The sequence below is a fragment of the Talpa occidentalis genome, unplaced genomic scaffold, assembly GCF_014898055.3.
Source record: "Talpa occidentalis isolate TD23 unplaced genomic scaffold, MPIMG_talOcc4v2.1 talOcc4.11, whole genome shotgun sequence".
NCBI lineage: Eukaryota > Metazoa > Chordata > Mammalia > Eulipotyphla > Talpidae > Talpa > Talpa occidentalis.
Window position 1 is genome coordinate 73495 of NW_023601104.1, and position 13632 is coordinate 87126.

General features: G+C 37.1%; 1 protein-coding gene across 6 annotated transcripts in view; it reads left to right on the plus strand.

Moving 5' to 3' along the window:
- UBE2Q2 (ubiquitin conjugating enzyme E2 Q2) overlaps positions 1–13632 on the plus strand; it is a 62262-nt gene that overhangs the window by 1332 nt on the left and 47298 nt on the right. For 5 of the 6 annotated variants that reach the window (XM_054699916.1, XM_037502045.2, XM_037502042.2 and 2 more), the window contains exons 2-3: positions 7310–7411; positions 11618–11722. In XM_054699916.1, coding sequence (XP_054555891.1) covers positions 11693–11722 — 30 coding nt within the window. In that variant the 5' untranslated portion in view covers positions 7310–7411; positions 11618–11692. Of the gene's footprint in view, positions 1–13; positions 162–7309; positions 7412–11617; positions 11723–13632 lie in introns of those variants that run through there. The other variant, XM_037502044.2, reaches the window with a different exon arrangement.

The window sequence follows — 13632 nt, forward strand, 5'->3', positions numbered from 1 at the left end:
CTGCACGGCCCTCCCCCGCGGTCAGGTTGCTGCACGGCTGAGCTCTGAGGCGCGGAGGTTGCAGAACTGAGCAGAACTGCCTGCAGAGCTCCGTCTCCTGTGGGAAGCGTCTCCTCACACTATCAAGAGTGACCAAGGTCTAGGGTGTCATGAAAGCCAAAGAAAGTAATTTTGACATGGATGTGGGGGGGGGTCTCAGCAGGCTTTGAGGATGGAGTTGGGTTCCCCACGGGTGAGCAGAATTTTGGAAGGAGATGGAAAGGCATTTTGGGTAGACGGGAACTCTATTCCAAAAGACCCCAAAGCCTGAGAGGGTGGGGCTGCTTAGGAGTAGACAAGTTATGCTGAGACTGGGAAGGCCCAGGCTGATACGCTCGCGAAGGGGGAGAGTTAGGTGAGCACAGGGACTGACTGGTCTGAACGACCTGGGGGGTGAGTACTGCTGGAGAAGTTGGGGAATGACCAGGGACAGGTGGGGCGGGTTTGAATGCTGGGAGATTGATGACAGGGGGAGCCACCTTGTTAATCAGGTAAATTGGGGGAAATGTGTTCGCCATTCAGGACTAGAAGAGGTTCCTCTGTAGCAGGTGGCGGTAAGAAGTGGTGTGGTTTCATTTATCCGGTGGTGGTGGCATCTTGTAATGTCTGCTTGAGACGCCAGCAGTGTCTCCTTGAGAACCTGTTGGAGGCTGCCAGCCGCGTGCTGCGCCCAGGTTGGAACAGTGACCTGGGTCAGGTGGTAGCAAGGAAAGGGAGCAAGAAGTGTGTTAGAGATACTAGTAAAAGGAGGGTTTGCTGGGAGACAGGTATAACCTTAACTTTAGTAGAAGGTATTCCAATTGAGATTCTAGTGAATTAAGACAGACATCAGAAGATGACATGGAAAATGCTTAGGTAGACAAATGTGCGTTAACTACTAATTGTGGAGAAACATCGAACATTCAAAAGCTGGACAGTGGAGAAGGCCTGTGTACCCAGCCTCAACAGTGACAAACTTTTGGCCCTCTAACTTCACCCGTGCCACACTTTAGATTATTTTAAAGGAGATTCCAGGCATCACTTCATGTGATTCCAGGCATCACTTTTTACGTTATTATCTGTGTATCTCAGGTTCATGTGGCTTGTTCACGTTGATACCATTTTATCAGGGGAAAGAGCAAAAAAAAAAAAAAAAAAAAAGAGCAAAAAAAAAAATGAGGTTGGATTTCAAATGCTGATGACTGCATTTGTGGTTTGCTGTTACCTAAAAAGTTGTAGCTCAAAAAAAAAGATAGTGAATTTGACCTGTCCTTCAGCTTTTCCTCTTCTTCCCAAATATTTATTTATTTATTTATTCTAGAAGCTTCCCATTTTCTTCTTTTTTTCTTTTTTTTTTCCATTTTTGCACAATGTATGCATTTTCATTTTGGTTATATTCCCCATACAATTGCACCCCCCTTTATTTTGACCCTAGTCCTTCCTCTCCCCACCCTTCCCTTCCAGTGTGTATTTGGTTTATAGTTGCTTGTTGATTTTGATTTTTACTTTGTATTAAAAGTCTTTTTCCTGGTCCCTTATTTCGGTTTTCTAAATTTCTGCTATGAGTGAGACCATCCAGAATTTTCCTTTTTCTTTCTGGCTTATTTTGCTGAGCATGATCCCTTCTAGCTCCATCCATGTTGCTGCAAACTGCATGTGTTTACCTTTTTTGATTGCTGAGTAATATTCCATGGTGTATATGCACCTTATCTTCTTGATCCAGTCATGTATTTTTGGGCATTTGGGTTGTTTCCATAGCTTAGCTATTGTAAATAGTGCTGCTATAAACATAGGGGTGCAGGTGCCCTTTTGAATTAATGTTTCTGTGTCCTTTGGGTAAATACCTAGGAGTGGAGTTGCTGGATCATATGGAAGCAAATATTTATTGAGCTTTCTACAAGCCAGACCCTGTCTTCTCTGTGCTTACCAAGAAGCACCCTTTTTCAGTTTCTATCATATCTGAGTTAAAGGTACCTACTAATTATTTCCTCACACACATGCATACCAATTTCTCTTAGAGAAATAATCCTCTAACAATACTCAGCCACCTTTCAGGCTTTTGCATCCACAGTTTTTCCTGTGTGGAATGTGTCCCTTATCACACTCCTGCGTCCGTGTCTGACCATCCTCAAGGCTCTTCTCATATTCAGTTCATGCTGATAATTATTTCCACCTTCCTTCTATAATCCTTACTATTTATGGCTTTAGGTATATTTATGAATAATTTCAACAGTTTTGAATTATTTTGGTGGTATAAGAGAATAATTTATAGTTACGCTATTCATCTTCCACTTAGTCAATGTAGGTCGGTAATATTTGTTGTCTATATGAACCACCATTCTAGCTATAGTGTAAGTTAACTACTAAAAAATTTGTTACAAGTACCAAGTAAACATCAAGTGTAACCGATAGTGCATATATATTTTGAAGGTCCCTGAGGGTTTGGCAGGAAATCTGTAATTTAACTTAATATAAGAGACAGTTTTTTAGAAGTAAAAAAACCATTTATTCTCTAGTCCAAGGGATTGAGCAAATATTTTGCTTGATCAATTTTGTCCTAATTTTAAATGTGACGGAAGAAAGAATGCTATTTTCAACTTCAAGGGGTCGTTTATTATTTCCTGTGAACTCATGAAAGATTGTCGTGAAAATTTAGGTAATTTTTAAGTCACTAGATCTAATTGCCAATTAATGCTAACTTATACTTATCATTACACTTAAAGCAAAGTTGCTTGTTCAATAACCTGTGCAGCCTTAGTTAAGGCTTTCTTTTAGTCCTTCAAAATATTTAACGTAACTTGGCATCTCCATTTCTCCTTTTATGGACTTAATGATATTTGTAGGCATTCTCTGTTTTACAATTAAAAATTCTTCCCCTCCCCCCAGAAGTAAATTAACTGGTAAAACAAATGAAGCCTCATACTGTATTGTTTGTGTGGCATAAATCATTTCTCTTTCTGTAGAAGTAGCTATTTGCCAAAGTACTTGTGGTTGAAGATTTTTTTCTGGTTCAGCTAATTAAATTTCATCATTGCCAAAATGTGTTCCCTCCCCCCTCCCCACACACACAACCTTTAGCAAAATACTAAATTTAAAAAGACAAAACTTTAAATCAGAGTTCCATAGAGAAAAAGGTTTTATTTAGTAGTTGGGTCCTTAAATAATTTCTTTTGCTGTATCAAATAGATAACTTTTGCCTTATAAGAGAGCATATATAGGAAACGTCTTTACCAATGATAATGTTCTTTGTAAATATGAAAGTGATGGCTCATCTGTGACTGAATAACACTTTATTTGAAAATGCTTTATCATAGCTTTTCATGGAAAATAAATTAGTGCTACTGATTTCTTAACTTTACACACTTCTAGTCTTTACACTGATGAAAGTAGCCCAGCCACAGTTATCCAAAGGAAATAATGAACAAACTCTAGTAAAGAGTCTAAGGACTTTTCCTTGGCCTATCCCCCTGGGACAGATTGCCTTTCCAAATTGAACTCATGGAGAATGATTTGGAAATATCAGAACTGTGTTGTTAATCACTTAGGTGGTACTTTTAGGCCAGAGTAGTCTTTGTTTTCATTCATCTGGCCAAATTATAGTGTAGAGTCAAATTCCTACTCATTATCTAGTCTCCTCATCCCACTTTTTATGCCCTTGAAAGGAACAGATATATGAGAAGAGGGGACTCAGGTTTCTATTTTATGAAACTAAGGGGTATCCCTTAGTAACTTTCTTTTCTTTTTTTGTTAAACTTCCTTAGACCTGAAATAGTATTAGATAAATGTATTAGATTAAATAGTATTAGATAGTATTAGATAAATGCCAGCTCATTGAGGGCCGGGGAACTGAATTGAAATGGTCACTGCCAAACATAAAGCACCACTGGAGAGCTGAAGGAATGAAGCAAGGGTTCCTTATTTCAAAACCTGGTAATAGTGTTCTCTGCTCTTCTACATGCACATTCTAAAGACATAACATATGAAGAATCAAGGAAACTAGTCAATGGTTTCTGCAGATTTGGTGGTTTGAATGCTTTGCAGTACCTTTGTTTTCTCTGCCTTAGTTCACTTAGAATAAGGCTTGAGTAGAACATGTAAGCACTCAGAACATGTAAGCATTCTGCAGATCACAGTGATACGTATTTTTCTTTTATCAAGAATTAGTGTCTTTACTTAGCTTTTGTGGACTCTGGTCATGTTAGATACTTAGTTGTAAAATGATTAGCAGGGAGCAGTTTCACTCTTTTAGTAGCTTTTCATGTTGTCTGAGCATTTAAAATTTTACTAAGTATCTAGATGGTAATTATGTCAGTTTATCACATTGTCCACCCCATATTTATTGAAGATCAGAGTGTGAAAGTTATGTGTCCTATAAGCTCTCCAGAAGTATTAGAACTGTTGACCTCTGAACCCTGTACAGTAAGGAGTGTGTGCACTCATTTTCAAAGAGTTGTGAAATCCTTAGAGATGGTTATGTCCTGCCATTTGGAAAAATACGAGAAACTGAGCATTCTGGCTGGCAATTTTGCTGGCTAGTGCTTGATAGAGTCACACATTGGTCTCTTAGTAGATTTATTTTGAATGTAGAGAAAGTTATTTCTGAATAAGACAGAAAGTTCTTTTCTTAAGCAATGACACGCAAAGAGCTTCGTTTGATTAACCTTGAGTTATGTTTCCTCAGAATAACACAATACAACATTTTATTGTGGTAATAGTGGAGGTAAACTTGATTGAAATTTGTGCACTTTTGGTAACCTCTGTGGTGGTGATCATAGACATCGTTATCCCATTGGTCTTAAAATTACTATAAAGCTAATAGTGGAATGGTGGCAAAACAAAGCTCCTTGTATAGTTAAATGCTTAGATAATTGTTCTGTATTTAAGTCTAAAATTTTTATAACTGTGATAAAAAAGAGCTGTGCTTGAAACACTTAGCAATTGGTAAAAGAAAAATATTAAAAAATATTGGGGGCCTCCCCTGGTGGCGCAGGCGGTTGAGCGCCACGCTGTGAAGCTGGCCACAGCCTCTGCAGCACCGGTTCGATCCCGGCTGGCTGGCTGGCGAGGGTCCCACAGGGCGCGGCAGACCTCTCCTGTCTCACCCACTGCTCCCCTCAGCAGTGTGTTTTGTCAGTCTGCCTGTTCTGTTCCCCGCTCTGGCTCTGGTGAATCCTCTCACCCTCCTGTGCATCTGGCCTGTACGCTGGTTCTTGTATAAATAAATAAATAAATCTTCTAAAAACATGGGATTTTTGAACACCATCCGCTTTTCAGAATCAGTATATCATGGGTTATTTTAAAGAGGAATATAAGGAAACTCTCCAAGATAGAGAAATATAAAGATTAAGTGCTAACCTTGTAAAAACATAAAGGCCCGAAACATGTGAGTGATTGAAAATATTAGTGAAGGGGTTTAGATACTGGTCATAATCTTAGAAGCCTTTCACAATAGTTTTTTTTTTTTTTTTTTAATATTAGCACTGAATGAACTTTGAACATAATGTAGATTATGTAAGATTATGACCAGTATCTAAACCTCTTCACTAATATTTTCTCTATCTTGGAGAGTTTCCTTATATTCCTCTTTAAAATAACCCGTGATATACTGATTCTGAAAAGCGGATGGTGTTCAAAAATCCCATGTTTTTAAAAGATTTATTTATTTATTTATACAAGAACCAGCGTACAGGCCAGATGCACAGGAGGGTGAGAGGGTTCACCAGAGGCAGAGCGGGGAACAGAACAGGCAGACTGACAAAACACACTGCTGAGGGGAGCAGTGGGTGAGACAGGAGAGGTCTGCCGCGCCCTGTGGGACCCTCGCCAGCCAGCCAGCCGGGATCGAACCGGTGCTACAGAGGCTGTGGCCAGCTTCACAGCATGGCGCTCAACCGCCTGCACCACCAGGGGAGGTGGATTTCATACGGAAAGCCAGACATCTTACTGTTAAAAATGTAGAGACCAGTAAGCAAAATCAGAAAGTATATCAACTATAATTCTACCACTATCAAATTTTGGCATTTATCTTTCTAGTCATCGTAATCTGTTTTCTCCTGTGCTTATATAGACTCCCTCTTCTTTAAAAAAAAAGTTCTTTTCACAGAACAGTCTTGTCATAACATACTTATTACTCTACAATGTCTTCAATTATTGTGTGCTGTTCCGTTGTATGGCAATAATATTTATTTTTTAAAAAGTTATGTATTTATGCATACAAGAACTGGGGTACAGGCCAGAGATGTGGGGGTGGGTGGGTGAGAGGATTCACCAGAGACACAGTGGGGAGCAGAACAGACTGACTGAAATACACTGCTGAGGGGAGCAGCGGGCGAGACAGGAGAGGTCTGCTGCACCATATGGGTCGCTGCCTTGTGGGCTGGGGATTGGACTCGTGCTGCAGAGGCTGTGGATTGTTTCATAGCGTGGTGCTTAACCCTTTGCGCCACCAGGGACGCCCACTAAGAAGTAATCTTAACCTCACTGATGAAATTTGTTCCTTTAGAAACTGTGTTCCTCCCTGTAACCTAAGGAGGGATGGAAAATTATTAGGGAAAAGGCAAAATATATGGGATTGCTTTTATGGCCAATATCTATTGGAGAAAAGTCTCAAAGTAACTTAGTAATTATATTGCTGAGGAAGCAAGAAGCAAATGAGTGAAAGAATTTTAAAAATTTTTAGCATTTGTAGGGATTTAATAACAAATGATTAGATATGTACTCTTATTAAAGAAATTCAGAGCTCTCATCAAAATAAAGATTAGAAATGTGACTATTAGAAGGCAGAAGTAGTACTGCTTAAATCTATAGGCTATACTTCATGGTTAGTTTTTGTATGTATGTGTGTGTGTGCATGTATACATTTGTTTTTTTTTTGAAGGATTTATTATGATTCTAGATTTTAAAGTCCTTAAAAATGTTAAAGCTGTAGAATGTAGACCATAATAGACCTTTCTTTGCAAAGGAAGGAAGCCCATCTTCCTTGGTGCTTTTTTCCCCCATGCTTTTGATAAGATAAAACTTTTTCATTGTATTCTCTTTGAAATTATTTACTTAATGGGTACTTTTTGCTTGGTTTTTAGACATATACGTTATGTAACATGCATCAGGAACAAACCATAAATCTTTGTTTAAAAAAATTTCATGTAAAAAAAATGATTTCTGATGTGTTGCATTTCTTCCCTTTGATATATTTTATCACAATTCATTGTCATATCACTGTTTAGTGGTTGTTTAATTGCATATCTGGTTGGTCTGTATGTAAATCTACTTAACATAGTTGTCTCTAAAACAGGAATCTTACCCATCTTCTTCGCCAATATGGTTTGTGGACTCTGATGACCCAAATCTTACAACAGTTCTAGAACGTCTAGAAGATACTAAGAACAACAGTTCGGTGAGAAAAATAAATCAAGCTTTTTTCTTTTTTCTCTATGAACATTACACATAGAATTTAAGTGCTAAGAGATTGTATGATATAAAAGCTTGATTAATTAGATTATTTGGTGATCTAGGAGAGCTAAAGTCCAGGGCATTTGTGTTGTTTTGTTTTAGTTCTTCAGATTTAATTTACTACTACCTGGTTTTCTCTTTATTCTCCATAAGTATAGTCTTAATTGAGGTCAGGATTTAAATGGTCTCTTTTCCGTGAATTCTAACCATTAAACCAAGCAAGCATTTTTGGTAGGGACTGCTAGCCAAGGTGGGGTAGAAAATGGGAAAAAAGACTGAGGTGTAGGTATGAGGGGAAATAAAGATACAGTGACACCAATTCTGGTGTTAGGGAATTGATTTTTCTATCAAGAGTTTATAACTCTGCGGTAAAAGCCAAGTAATGCAAATAAAAATATTTTTAAAAATACATAAATAAATATAACTGGCCATTTTACAACAATTGTAAAACTAATTTGATTACGAAACTAATAAGTGACCATTGTAAGAGAACTGGTAAAATAAAGCAAAAAAAAAGGGAAAGAAAAATAGTCTATAATTTCTCTACCTGATAGCCATCATGTAAACAGTGGTTATATTTTAGTTGTATATATACGTTTAAATAGTTGAGATCATATTCTACATATCCTTTTATAAAAGTTAACTGCATCATTATTGTATGTTGCCATTGTCATAAAATCACTATAGAAAAATGTCAGTCATTATTTGATATGATTGTTTACCTAAAAAAAATTTAAAGTAATCAACTGAAAAAACATTTTAAGATAATTAGTTAAAAGCTCTACTATATAAAAATCCATACTTTTCACAAATATCAGTTATAGCCAGATAGAAAATATGGTGGAAAACTAGAACAAACATTAAATATCCTGGGATAGACTTAGATGTGCAGGACTTGTAGCAAAAGAACTACTAAAATTTGTTAATAAAATGAAAGACTTGACTACTGTGCTGCTTGATGGGCAGTCTCCATATTATAAATGTCAGCTATCGCCATTGCTATATGTTAATTTATAAATTGAAGGAAATTCTAGTAAAAATCTTGACATAGTTCTCGAGCTTGATAAAATGGCTCTAAATTTTGTTGTGAAGAATAATAAAAAATAATGACATTGAAAAAGTAGTGAGAGACTTGCTTAACCAAATATTAAATAAAATGAAATATTGTGTAATGACAGTGAACTGGAGAGCATTAGGAATTTCGCAGATGCACAGTTATGTAGTTCAGAATTTAGAATAAAATAGGGTTGGTATCTTAACTCAATACTATTTGTTCTACAAATAGTATTGGGAGAACTAACCATTTGGGAACGTTTGGAGCCTTCAGATTTTTGTTGAAATGTTATAGGTAGGTTAAATACATCTGTTCTTAAATTAAGAAGAGCACAACATCACTTTGAAGAGTATTTCAAGAGTGAAGGTTCGTCTGGAGAGCCATGAAGGTTGGGAGCAAAAATTAAAAGCCAGACAGATGCTCACCCGTATGTGCGGGAAGGAAAGAGTGCTTACATAGATAGAAGCTTTTTGGCTGCCATTTTGACAGTACCTCTAATGGTCTAATGATGGATGTTTGGTAAAAGTGAAAATGAGTGGAGTTATTTTTCAATGTCTAAAATAGTCCATTAATAAATGCTCATAAAGTAAAATGACACAGGATATGAAATAAAAAATTGCATCTAATTTTATAAGTAAATGTTTGTATAAAACAAAAATTGACCATATCCTCCACTCTTTCTTATAGTCTTTGCATGGTAGAAACCTAGCTTCTTGACAGAATAAGCTATATTCCATCATCTTTAATTCACTGAATTCACTATAATCTGGATTCTGCCTTCATTGTTATACTGAAACTTTCTATCTAGAGACTCCTTTTTGAGTTCTAAAATTGACTTCTCTTCAGCATTTGTTACTGTTGATTGTTCCCTTATTGAAACAGCCCTTCATTCAACATACATTTAGTTAACATCTACCAGTACAACTGGCAAGATAAAAATCACTGTGTATAGTTTTATGATAGAATTTTGAGTTGTAGTTAAAAATAATGCAGCCAATCTTCCCACAAGAGTGTATACAACTTTTCCAACATCTGTAAGTGAAAAAGCAAGGAATACTATATTGTCTATAATCTGGCCAAATTATAGACAAAATCTGTCTATAATGTTGACCAAAAAATTGATTTGCCAGTTTTTACATACTTCCTCCCCCGACCCTCCACCCCAGGTGGATACAAGAAATTGTTAGAGAACATAGAAAAGTACTTTTTGAAATTGACTGATTTCTATGCCAGGCTCTGTAATAAGTGGTGGTTGTAAAAACAAGGTATGTCCAATCCCCTGGGAGCTGGGAATCTGTGGAGTACTTTCAGGTCACTGTCTCTGTATTTATCTGTCCCTGTATTTATCTCTCACTAACCTGCCTTGACCTACTGAGCTATTCTTTGTTCTGCTTCTTTCTTCTCATTTGGTGTTTTCTCTGAGTAATATCTCCTACTCCCATTACTTAATCATGGCCTATATTCCAGGGATTCCTAAATTTGTTATCTCTAGCTAAAATTTATGTTCCAAGTTTCAAAGCCATCTATCGGTATATCCTATAGATGTAGGGAATGTCAGTTGGTTGTACCTTGGCTGTTCAAAATGATTCCAGCTCAATTTAAAATCATCGACCTCCCAGTACTCCCCTCATCCCCATCACGTTTCCCTCAGTAATTCTCTTGATGATGTGCTTGTGAATGAGGCAAAGTGAAAAAATGAAACTCTGCATCCATGCCTTAACCTGTTAACTATCTTAGAGTTCTTTTATACCAGTGTTTCAGGACACTTTCCTCCCCAGGTATCTAGTAACTTTCTAAGACCTCTCTGTCTACCTTCTAAATATTTCTTAAATCTTTTCTCATGATCTTAGTCACATTTTTTGGGAATATGTAAAGTCGAAATTCCTGCAAGACATGACACCCTGTTGTTGTTTCTGCCTCCCCCATTGCACTCCTGTAGCTCTTCCTTGGCCCAGGGTTTGGAGAAGTGGGGTCTGTGCAGGCTAGCCTGCCTCATCTTTCTCATGCACTTAACACTAAACACAGTTTATTAGGTATAGAGCAAATCCACACTGGGGCTTTGCTTGAGGATTTTTTTTATCCTAATTTACTGTTTAACTTTCCTCAGTTTTACTTGCTCCTTTGCCCACTTTGGAGAGGTTTATTCTTTGCTTGTTTAACCCATTCTCATCTGTGTCTGTTTTCTCAGCCCTTCATAAACTTGCTTCCATTTCTTTCTCTCTTTCCTTATTTAGAAACATTGAGGAAATTTTTCTACCCAAGTGAAGTAAATTGCCTCACTAGTTCTATTGAGTATTAACTATTCTTCTCAAACCATAATTGGCCAAGCTTGTACATTGAAGGCAGTTTTTCAAACTTTGAAAAACATGTTTGTGCATATAATCTGCCTGCTTACTTGCTTCAAATAAATATGCTCACAAAACAACCTGGATTTAAAAATGAAACTTTAAGGAGTTATCTTTTAGTTTTCCTGGTATAGTTTTCTTTTCTTTAGACAGAATTAAGAGTCTACTAAATGTTAAGTGTTTTCACAGAAATCAGTCTGTACTGTTATGAGAAGGTTTTCATTTCCTAGTACAAATGAGGAAACTCAAACTCTAGCAGTAAGTTTACTGTATCGTAGGTCATCTAGATTTCAAGGCTTTATGTGTGAGACCTCATTTGACTCTGTTCTTTCAAATGAATATAACTATGGAATATATGATTTTAGAAACTACATGCAACAACACTGCTTTTTTTTTTTTTTTTTTTTTTTTTTTTTGGTAACCTCATTAATGGTACTTTAGTCTGAAGTTGTAAGTTTCTAAGAAAAGTTAGCAACTGAAAAGCAGTGAGTGTCTGGCTCTCCCCTTCTGCCTTTTAGTTGATTTTGTTCTGCTCGGTGTCAGTTGTAGCGATCACGCTTGCGCCATAGTGACTTTCTTATATTAGCAGTCCCTAAAAATAGTTTTTAAAGACTGATACTTTATTTGTAGCCTGTAATTGAGCAGTTACATGCCTTTTTCATTTCCCACTGGACTAGTTACATTAATCATAATGTTATTCATGTCTTCTGAGGACTAACATGATGCTTATTTACTGAAATATGTTTTGTAGCTTCGTCAGCAATTGAAGTGGTTGATATGTGAACTCTGCAGATTATATAACCTTCCTAAGCACCTGGATGTTGAGATGCTAGATCAACCACTACCCACGGGCCAGGTAATGTAAACATTCTCTAGTGCTCAAGAACTAAAGTAAATTGTCTCAAGTAAAAGTAAAAGTAGGGTGATTTTTCTTCTCAATATTATATTAATGAGGTTACAACTTATTTTGAGTTTTTGCTTTCCTGTTGAAATGTTTTGTTCTGTTTTAGGCACTAAAAATAACCTTTTTATTTGATGTAAATAATTGTCCCCACCCACCACTGCCTTTTTGTTGCTGTTGATGTCCCTGCTTTCCTTGACTGTTCCTCACTTCCTTCAGTTGTTTGCCTTTGCTTACTCATTTTTCTTGCCCTGGTGTACCAGCTGTGTAAGCTCAGCTGTTCTTCTTAAGGCCTAACCTCAAGTGGTTTATCTCCTCCAAGCAGCAGAAGTGCCCACTTGCTCACCAACAACACTAACTTTTCTGGATTTCTGGATTTACCAATTTAGGCATAATATATTGACTTGTACCATAATAGGTAGTATTTACCCCTTATACCACCTACCTCACCTTCCTAAAACATTATACTCAGGCATATGAATAAACACGATCACTAGGATTTTGTACTGTAACATTTTCTACTACTTTTCCTTTCTTGTACAACGTTTTGTTTTGCACTTTGTCTTCCTTGATGATGATGGTGATGGTGATGATAATTCTTAGTTTAAAAATGTTATTTTCTACCCCTTTTCTGTGGGATCAGCATCTCTTCTGGAGCCTTTGGTTCTTCTGCTCCAGTCTTGGTGGGGTGTTTTCTGGGCTGGCTGTATAGCTGTCATCTTCAAATTTTTCTTGTCTCTTCTGCTAGAGTAAATCACTTACTTCCTGATCTCAGGCTATCTTTCTCAACTTACTCTTTCTCACTTTGCCTAATACATCCTCACGTAGAATCCTAAGAAAGTATGAAGTAATAGTACATTTTCTGAGTTTTAACTTCAAAAAAAAATATGGCCATACCACCAAAGGTTTGAATCTTGATTCTGCTGCTTATTAAGTTGTACAACCTTGGGCTAATTTCCTAGTCAATATGCATCAATTTCCTCTTTGCAAAATGAGGGAAATGGTAGCAGTACTTGTTTTGGGGGGAACTGTGAAGATTAAGTAAGTTAGCATATGTAAATGTTGTAGAGCAGTGCCCTGTATATAGTAAACGGTTAATATATGTTAACTACTGAATAGTGTACCTCCATACTTGATTGGTAGTTTGGTTGAGTATATAATTCTAGGTTGAAAATAATTTTTTTAACGATTTATTTATTTATGCATACAAGAGATGGGGTACAGACCAGAGATGCAGGGGGTGAGAGGATTCACCAGAGACAGAGTGGGGAACAGAACAGGCAGACTGACTGAAATACACTGCTGAGGGGAGCAGCAGGGAGACAGGAGAGGTCTGCTGTGCCATGTAGGTTGCTCCCTGGCCGGCTGGGGATTGAACTCGTGCTGCCGAGGCTGCGGATTGCTTCATGGTGTGGTGCTTAACCCCATGCACCAACAGGGAGACCCTGGGTTGAAAGTAATTTTCCCTCAGAATTTAAAAGTCTGTGTTATATTTTTTAGCCAGTGGTATTGCTGAAGCCTGGCACCATCTGTATTCGTATGGCTTTCTGGATGCTTTTAGGAGTTTGTCTTTTCCAGAAATATCACAGTGGTATACTTAGCTGTGGTCTTTTATTTTTCCTCATTGCACCTCAGCACTCAGTATGGATGGGTCTTTTTAAACAATGTTCTTATTTTTTGTGTTTTTGTTTTTGTTGATAGCATTTTCATTTTGGAATGTTTACTAATGGAATTTTAGACCTTTTTTGCTTAGTCTTTGTGTCTATACTTTGTGTCTCAGTGTATTAATTACCTTTGTCTTTTAACTAATTTCAAATTCTGGAAGATTTATCTTTCAACTTTTGGCAATTGTGCCAGTTGATTCA